This window comes from Penaeus monodon, chromosome 9 (assembly GCF_015228065.2).
Source record: "Penaeus monodon isolate SGIC_2016 chromosome 9, NSTDA_Pmon_1, whole genome shotgun sequence".
Classification (NCBI taxonomy): Eukaryota; Metazoa; Arthropoda; class Malacostraca; order Decapoda; family Penaeidae; genus Penaeus; species Penaeus monodon.
The window spans coordinates 34,502,124-34,512,355 of NC_051394.1; the positions used below are offsets into that span (position 1 = coordinate 34,502,124).

Consider the following 10,232-nt stretch of genomic DNA (forward strand, 5'->3'; position numbering starts at 1 on the left):
TTGTCGGGGTTGCCTAAATGTTTACTCCGAAAATCAACTATTTATAATTAGAAAGTTTTTTTTTTCAAGAGTTGTAATAGCTTTATGAGCAGAAAATTATTTTAGAAAAGTTTCTACACAGTTTGCGTGTGTTTTCATGCAGAGCCTTATGTTTAGACTTGCCGGGACAATAGGCCACTCTAAATACTAAATTACTGAAACTGAGCCTAAAATACTTCATGAAATAAAGTAATAGATTTTAAGGTAAAGATACAAATTTTACTAATTTTTAAATGAAAATAAGGAAATCTAGTCGATATGAAGGTAAACGGGCACTGAACTCTACCCATGTTAACGTCAACACCTTGCTTGCTTGCTTGAGATTTGCGAAGTTCTGGCTTCGCCCGGGCCTTTCACTTATGGCCCCGGCCTGTGTCAGCTTTTTATGGCTGTCTCATTTGTTTGTCTGACACTCGGTGCTTACCGTGGCGTGATTCCGCTATTTTCTGGGAGTCCGCTGTTTACTTGCTCCGCTATTTTCTGGGGCTCCGCACCAATACGGTTGGATACAAATGGACTCATATATATATATATATATATATATATATATATATATATATATATATATAATATTTATATATATAATATATATATATTTTTTTTTTTTTTTTTTTTTTTTTTTTTTTTTTTTTTTTTTTTTTGTTTTCCTGAGTTTTGGTAAGCTTTTAAATTGTATTTCTTGAGCAATTCTTTAACATATTACTCCCAGAACCATAGACTTGGTCCTCATGCAATATCTTCAATTGCGCCTATCTTGCAAGGTACTCCACCTCTCCTACTCCCCACTAGGAGACTGCACATATATTGCACACAGACTTGCAATATAAGTGTGGGTTTGAAAAATAGTCACCTCGACTTCAGTGATTACGACAAGCAGGGTAGCGTTGGATTTAGTGATAATGACATTAATATTTAAATATACTGTATGCAAATAATTTTTAAAGTGTAACTTTTCACTCTCACTCTCTGACTCAGTGAATTTTTTTATTTTTCTTACTTTTTGTTTGTAGATTATATATACTATACAATTTTACTTTTGCAAAAGATAATTTAAGTCAGAAAAAAAATATTTTTCTACATAAATCTATGAGATTCTGGATAAATAATATAGAATTTCTTATATAAAATCAAAACTACAACATGAATGAATAAGAAAAGTGAATGACTAACAGGGCTTATATATACAGCCATAATATAGTATGCAGAGAAGGCTGAGAATGAATATCTTCTCAGTTTAAGAGATATAAGGCCTTATTTCCGCTGACAAAAAAACTGTCTTACGACACTAGAAACTGTCGTTAATTTCATTCGCGACATTTCCCGGGCGGTCGCGACAGCAACGATGCCAATGTTCCTACGCTGTTGCCAAAGGCTCGGCTCCACTCCTGTTCCCAAGAATCGTGCTTCAGTTGACGAATTTGGTTTTATTTTTGAAGTATATTAAATTATCAACCACTGTTATACTGATATTACAATAGGAAATAGCAGTATATACAAGTTCTTCGTTATCGACATCTTAAAAGTACAAATAAAACGATGGAGAACAACCAAAATCAGTTGAAAATGCGCGGGCCCTAAGCGCATACTTTTTCCTTCGTCTATCGACATCGGTTTCAGACATCACGCTTCTTTAAATATATTGAATATGTCACATTTTGTTAATTGATATTAATTACATTTCAAATTATACATGAGTTTACGCCTTCATATTCAATTATACGTACACAAGAAGTAAACTGATTATGTAGAACATGATATAAATTTCCGTAATATTCTTTTGACCATTCAAAAACATTCTGTAAACAAAACGGAATTGTTTGAGATACTTCCCATATTTGAGCCTCCGGGCTAGTACTGTGGTAACGTGTCAGCCTCTCATCGAGGGGTCGGCGGTTCGCGCCCCGCCCAGGCGCGAGAAGTTGCAGCTGTCGCCTGGAGGTTACTGCTGTGGCTGGACACCACGGCGTTTAAGGACTAGGTTCAGAAGAGTCAGCACCAGGTGACACGTGAGCGAGTCGGCATTAGTCGACACAGGCCGGGCTCCCTTCATGGGCATAGCCTGGGCGACGCTAAGCTTCGCATATCGGACTTATCCTTCCCGTATCTCGTCATGGAACACTTTTGGAGGCCTGAATATGTCCAAGGCTAAAGCATAAATTATATGATAAAAACAATAATGACTATTGTTACCTGTGCATGACAATGAAATGTGTTAATCAAAAGCATTGGCATACGAAAGATGAACCTGAGCTTCGCTCTTCTTGACCTTAATTAATATGAAAGCATTTTCACTACGAAGGCAGTATAGATTTTCAAGATAAATATTTTGTTGCTAGAGCATGACGATCTAGTGAATTGTTCATGTTTTCCCATATTGCCTAAGTATTGAGAGATATTTCATAGGATCACATTATGGTCATAGATATAGAATATCTTATGTTACATCACATTAAATATCACCATAATAAATGGAAATTGAAAAAAAACATGCATATGTACATTACATATATATATATATATATATATATATATATATATATATATATATATATATATCTACGCACGCACGCACGCATATATGTGTGTGTGTGTATGCGTGTGTATATATGTGTGTGTATATATGTGTGTGTATATATATGTATGTATATATGTGTGTGTGTGTATATATATATATATATATATATATATATATATATATATATATATATATATATATATATATATATATATATACATATATACATATATACATATATACATATATACATATATACATATATACATATATACATATATACATATATACATATATACATACATATATACATACATATATACATACATATATACATACATATATACACACACACACACATACACACATATGCAAATATATTTAGTCTAGTACTAGGTGCAATAATAACCTCATTAACATCCTCATCGTTGCTGAATAATATATCATAGAATGCAGCATCAAGTTTAAGCTTTCCATTTTCTTTCAGTTTCAACCCAGGCAGGGGCGCTCTGCACGCTCATCAGCGAGGTGCAGGAGTTTATATATGACTCTGCCCCCATAAATAGGGGCAGAGTCATAGGAAAGTGTAGCACGACAGTTTTTGACAGCAGAAATAAGGCCTATATTTGACCAGTTTTTGTTATATTCTTTTATAATATCTTTCTGACAAAGATATAATCAAAATGAGTCTAATACATTTCTTGCACTGAGAACATATTCATTCTTCATTCATTCTGGCACAATGAAAACTGTTCAAGCATACGGTAGTGTGATCTACATCAAAATAAAATCATGTGTAACAACACAGTATCTACAAAATAAATAAATGCAGGAATTAATAAAACTAAAAGTCGACAAGACAGGCCAAGCACGAGGCATTCAGTGAACCATGCCTACAGAGTGCTTGGTGTCGCTGGAAAAAACACTTTTCTCTCCAGGATTTATAGACTGGTCTCTCATTCCCTATAAATTTCATTTGTGTATAGTTCATTTATCGTGTGAGGTTTAACAGGGCTTGCTAATTTATCATACACGTTTATCACCATACTGAACCCAGCAAATGTATTATATCATTGCAATATGTATATCATTTTTATGCTATACTGTCTTAGTAAATTAATTATTTTCATGTTCACAAAATATGCTTTTCCATCTATTTTTTACCCACTGCCACTGTGAACATGTAATGTTAACTGTAGTCTTGCTTTGTGAAATGTGTTTCCACATAGATGGCTGAACAAGTGCTCAGCTACCAAGGAGTCAATTAGTAGACCTATGTGACTTCACTTGATTTCCATTGTTTTTTTTTTTTAATGCTATTAACCCTTTCCCGACGGATGGTATTCATAGTGGCCCGAGCCCAGCTGCCAGGGGCTCATATCATCACCTTAGCATACGCAACCATTCATACCCAATACCAGCATCCCTTGCCTTTTTTTCGTAATACTATTTTCTATACTATTGTATTTTCAGTATTACTACTTTCTAAGGTCTCTATTTGCCATATTTCTGATAAATCAAGACTGTAGGATATTTTTGTTGTTATATAGACTCCATATTGATCATTATTCACTTATAGTAATTAAATAGCAGCTTGGATCATGGAGTTAAATATAGGTTTTATTGTATTTTCTTAAATTTTTTTCAATATTTTATATATACTTTGTTTTCAACGGTTTAATTAACCCTTTCGACGGAATGTTAGCTGTCAGTGTTTAACTACTTTTTTGGTTCATTACACACCCATACATACGGATTTTCATGGGTTTTAGCTCATTCTTTGAATACTAATAATATTCTATGTGTAATTACACTATATTTTAAAGTCTAACCTTAGGAATTCGAAACTTCAGAAACTGCAGTAGTATAGGATATTATAGACAAGTGATTAATATCACTTAATAATTTCAGTGAAAAAAATATATTGTTGCCGTAATTGTAAAAAAAGATTTCATGCAAGTTTCATTAACTTTTTTTCATGTATTTCATAGTCAACCGTAAGTTTCCAGGCATGCATGCATTACGTAAGTGCATCATTTATGTCAATTTTTTTAAATACTTTTTTTTTTTTATACCTCCACAATAAATTATTTTTACAGATGGGTTTTAACACTATCCATATAATACAAACAAAATCTATCCAAATTAAGGTAAATTAAACAAGTATTAGGACAAGTAACTCAGGGAGCCTAAGCACTTTGAAACAATACAAAAAAATAAAAAAGGCTGCAGCCCATGCCATGGCATTACAATGGGTTACAATGAACTCTAGTACTGATAACCTCAATCGGGCGTAGACACACATCACATTAGAAGCAATTATTAATAAATATTTCATGAAAATAGGAGAATTACTTCCATTACTGATAGAACAAATGACGTTATGTCATGACATGGTAAATAATCACAAATGACAGGTGACATATCATATGATGAATCAATGTCCTAATTGTTGGAATGAAATTTTACACTTGCTAATATTACTACAATTACCACCTATGGAGTGACAAGCACTAATGAAAGCCATGGCTGGGTTAAAGAATGTAAATAGGACTTATGTATATGTTTTACTTTGATAATCCCATGTAAATATTCTATTTTCCTTATCAAACAAATAATGATCTTGTTGAAATAGTGATTAAAAAATAATCAAATGCAATATCATTTATTGAAAACCAGTTTCAAATGGTCAAGAATACAAAATTAACAATCTGACAACAACATTAGCAGAATACATAACATAACACTTAATGATTTTGGGGTATGTATTCATATAGAAGAAAATGAAGATTATATATAAGCAGAAAAAGATAACATTTTAGTCCATAAACTACATCTGTGGAGCATCTGGCATTCTTTCAATGAAAAATCTGCAATAAAGAATACATCTCATAAATAACTTGAAAATCTTTAATGCACCTCTTCTGTATACACATATCTATGCTTACAAAACACACATACATATATACTAAGAGACAGATATATTGGTATATGGATACACATACATCTTCTGTTATAACCACTGATAAATGTATAGCATTAATATACACAGCATATTTCACCTTAAACAAAAAACATAAATAGTTTTCAATTTACTTGCCTGCCTTGAGCAACACCCATGATTGGCACACCTGGAATCTTGCGTATTCTTCTTTTTAAGTCTACGTCAGATGTTGCTACAATGTAACATTTGTGCTATAGGGGAAGGATAAAATTTATTAAAAACAAGTAAAAACTCCTTCTTTTGTTATAAATTAGCATAATAAATTGAAAGAGAAATGTACATACATGTGTGTTTTCCTTTTTTAAACTCAGATGCACAAACAACTCCTGTGTGCTGCCTACTTACTTGTGTCACACGATTAACAAGGCAGTCATCAGCATATATGCCTTTATGCACACATGGAAGTTTTTCTATCCGTGGGTCTTTAATTGTTTTCAGAGCCAATCTGTACTTCTCACCCAGTCGTTCTAACTCTCCCATCACGCAATCAGTTATGTATGGGATACACTTAGCATAAAGGCAGTCCATCATTCCCTGGAGGAATAAAGCAAGTTAAATTTTATATAATTTGATATCCTACACTTATCTGCTGTGTACAGACCATGCCTTTGATACAATTATAAGGGTAAAAACGTAATCAATTGCCAGATACAAAATTCAAAAAGGCTACCTGGAGACCTAGCTCATTGCCTCCAGCTGGTATGTATGTGATACCACGTTAAGAATACCTATTTCAATAGGGGTATATATATGTGTCATGCCATCATTATCCAAGTCTAATCACAGTTTATAGCTCTTCAACCATGTGATGGCTGAATGCTATTGAGATAATTTAGACATAAAATAGCCCCACGACTTCAAATTATCATACACAAAACCACAAACCAAGATTATCGGTATGTGTGTCTCATGAAAACAAGTGTGATGAATGCCCACACAAGGTAAGTTTTGGCCTTTTGGTATTTTAGCCAGCCTGGATGAATTGGGTTAATTATATAAAATATAAATTACTTCTAAGTTCAACAAAAGAAAAAAAAATCCATTCCAACACTACACTACCTACAATATAAAACTGTAAAGAGCTTTATTAGACTTTACCTTCACCAGGTCCACCTTGTTCTTAATAGCAAAGTTGACAAAGTTAGTGTCAATCAATATACGGTAAGGTGGGCCTAGTTGTGTGTTGTACTGGAAGAACAAAGCTGACGAGCATTGGGGCCTGTCAATAATAAGATATTAAGTAAATGGTCTTCATGATTTTAATGCTTATTTAACCCCTTAGATTTGGGTGATGTGATCATCACTTCATGAAAAAAATTTCACTGAATATCAGGTGACAGGAATATGAAAAACTTGACCGAGGGCCAGGTGATAGGAATATGCTGTCATGAAATCTGGCTGACAACCTGGGCATCATGAATGACTCCACAAAACTCTTGAAAGGAGATTACACTCAGTGGGCATTTAAGACGTGGCTCTAGCATTATTTCCTCCAGTAAACAAGAGTGGAATGTACCATCCAGGAGCCATGACTGGAAAAGCACTAGATCCAGGGAGGACACTATTTCCATGCTCAGGATCTTCTTCCTGCCTCCAGTGACTGTCTATTACCATATTGATAAAGTATATAAAATGACAAATATACTTTGGAAAATGGCAAAAAAGCAATAAATGTTTATGCTGAAAATGAGATAATCACATTACAAAGAGGAGGCATGGAGTCTTGACAATTCACACAAGTGTTTCATGGGCATGCAGTGTGGCACCTGGATCCAATGGTTGACAGAATGCATAATTTTATTTTATTAAATCAAAATTGTTTCTTTACTTCTCAAGGTTGTAAGGCATCAATACAATGTGACCTGAATAAAGGCTTAGAAACAAATACTTACGCTTCATTAACCTTCTGCTCATGAGGGTCTGGTTTCTTCTTTTTTATGATCACACGGTCATCTGGTTTTCTGAAAAATCATATAGAAACATCTGTATGACTTAAAATTATGAATGAAAGCTTTAAAAAGAATTACAAAACATAGCCACAAACTACTAGTTCATACTTATTTTTTTGATGTCAAGAACCTGAAAATATAATGTAAAAAATGATTTCAACACAACTGACCTGTTTTGTTACTGACATAATACTACAAACAATTTTAGTGATCTGCTTCAAAATGCTTACATATAGATTTTTTTTTATTACATTACCTTGATCACTTTTCAGAAATAAGCTTTTTCTTATGATTTTTTTTTACATTTTCCATACAAAATATACATGACATTACTTGTGCAGTCATCAGAGGACACATGATCTGAGAATCATTTGAAAGTATTTTTTAAATCCTTCATGGTATGAAGATGTTATTTATCATTAAAGAATATAAAGTCAATGTTTGAGGACAAAACACCAACAGCACAACAAACAGTTATCCCCATAGTGTTCCTCAGCCACAGTGAAGCTGCTGACACTCCACTTAAATTTGTCAGAATACAAAGAAATGTTATACCTTAGTCACTTTCATTGCACCTTCTTTTTCTGAATATTTCCTTCTATTCACTTTTCATTCATCTCTTAATGCATTAACCACTTTTTGTCTTTAAGTAATGGTTGCCAGCACTATATAAAAAATAATAATTAAGTTAAATTAAAAATCAAGCAAAATGAAATCTATTTATCAATCTGTCTAGTAAAAAATAAAAGAAATACTTACATGCGTGAATCAGTTGGCTTTATCATCTTTTTCATTACTGCAAACTTCCTGGATTTTTTTGCTTTTGGCTGAAACACAGAGAAGATTTCTTTAAAAAAATTATTTCTAATTTTTCTTTACTCAGTTTTTACGTGTAAATATATATTCATATGCAGAACACTGCCTTAAATGAAAAAAAACATTAATTTGCAACTTTGTAATTTGGAAAAGCAGAGTACAATAAAGGACAAAAGTAACCTTTGCACACTTCCTGTTTGAAGCACGAGAACAACACACACAAGTTGCCAAGTGTTTTAATAACCCACATCCCTCAAAGCCTTCATTAATCATGAAGATGCATTTTCATGGTTATTTATGTAATGCTACAGTCTTCTAACACACAAATATGCACAAAAATAGCAGCTGTTGTACTCAGGCAGCATAGGGGTGAAGATTGTTACTTTTGTCCATCACTACATATTATTTTCTGTCACAAGAAGAAAAAAGTTAATAAGATTGTCTCCTTGCATTCCTACAAAGGAAAAACTTAAGCCTTGCTACAAGTCCTATCATCCATCTGATATCATTTATTTTCTTCTGGTTGGACACCAGACCTTTAACTGTAGATTTTAGACCATATCACATTTTCAATGCAAGTCCTCCCCCCTTATTTTACTTGCTATCCCTATTTTTACTTTTATAAGTACCTTTGCATATCTGTGTGACAATTGGCCAGTTTGTTAAAATTGTGTGAGGCATGACCCAATTAATAATCATATATACAGAAATAATTGCATATCTGTCAATCTATCTCATATACACTTATCAATCTATCTGGTAGATATGCATGTCTAGACTGATAGACATGCATTAATTTCTGTGAATATGGATGTCCATATATATGGCTGTTCATTGAGTCGGGCCTCGCACAATTTTAACAGGGATGCAAGGTGATGAGTTAAGGTAGGCATATATTATGATCTCAAGTTCTGGTGCATTGGTGGGGCATTTGTTATGATGCATAACTCTGAGGATAGAGGTTAGGCAGGCTTCATGATTTTCACAAAGATAATGATTGAGGGTGCTACAAATATTAATAATGTTCTAGTCAATTATTTCTGTTCAATAAGCATTCTTATATGGATTTTCCTAAATTGAAAGGTGTAAATAAAAGGAATACATAATATTATTTCACATGGGTAAGATAATAAAACTAACCATTACTCTCTTTAAACCCCAATTTCAAAACATCTTCATCTCGATCTTTTAGTACTTCCTATTTCAACTTATAATACACTACATTATCATACATTACATTATACATATGGAGATGCTTTGTGCTACAGAGTGGTAAATGTGTGCAGGCTGTGGCAATTGTCTCATACTGTGCCAGTAGTGGGTTGGACCAAAGACAATAACTTCTATCATGGTTCACTGCAGGTTAACAGCAAATTTGCACTAATTAATTAATATAATTATGAGAAAAAATTTCTGATTAAAAAGCTTCTGCCGACATCTTGTAAATATACCCTGACTTTGCTTCAATGTGGCTTTTGTGTTTATGAAGATGCTCTTCTCCATTTAACCCAATCACCCCGGATTTATGTTCTGTCCCTTGTAGGTTTTTGTGAATTTTGTTACATACAGTTGATCTCACATGTCTCACTCCAAAGGGGTCTACATAGGCCCTGCTACCGATTTGATTTCGCCATTCCTTGATTACGTAAAATGCGTTTTCTTTTAATACAATTGATATCAATACTGTTTTATTGTTATTGATGTTATGATTATTAAAGTATTATTAAAATCTTGTTAACTTTAAGACAATGAAATATGCAAAAGATCCTTCCAAAAGTCAAGGAAAAGGGTAAACAGGTGAGAAAGGTAGGACTAATAAGTGACCCCTTGATGCTAAGCACTTGTAGAGCATCTATGTGTGAATACAATAAATAAACCTGTGTTACAGTGGGCATGGCATGTATTCTTG

The 10,232-nt window shown here is 33.2% G+C and overlaps 1 protein-coding gene across 1 annotated transcript; it reads right to left on the reverse strand.

Moving 5' to 3' along the window:
• Positions 1–5,203: 5,203 nt before the first annotated feature.
• Positions 5,204–8,329, reverse strand: LOC119577096 (rRNA-processing protein FCF1 homolog). The gene is made up of 6 exons (XM_037924779.1): positions 8,267–8,329; positions 7,451–7,519; positions 6,657–6,777; positions 5,904–6,092; positions 5,655–5,749; positions 5,204–5,424 (listed from the first exon to the last, which is right to left on the reverse strand). The coding sequence occupies exons 1-6, from the start codon at positions 8,299–8,301 to the stop codon at positions 5,385–5,387; spliced, it is 549 nt and encodes a 182-aa protein (XP_037780707.1). The 5' UTR covers positions 8,302–8,329; the 3' UTR covers positions 5,204–5,384.
• Between the last annotated feature and the right edge of the window lie 1,903 nt (positions 8,330–10,232).

Coding starts and splice junctions, on each gene's coding strand:
- LOC119577096 (XM_037924779.1), bottom strand. CDS start 8,301: ATGAAAAAGATGATAAAGCCAACTGATTCACGCAT. Junction 6,093..6,656: donor ACAAGGTGGACCTGGTGAAG/GTAAAGTCTAAT, acceptor TTATTCCTCCAG/GGAATGATGGACTGCCTTTA. Junction 5,425..5,654: donor ATGGGTGTTGCTCAAGGCAG/GCAAGTAAATTG, acceptor TCTTTATTGCAG/ATTTTTCATTGAAAGAATGC.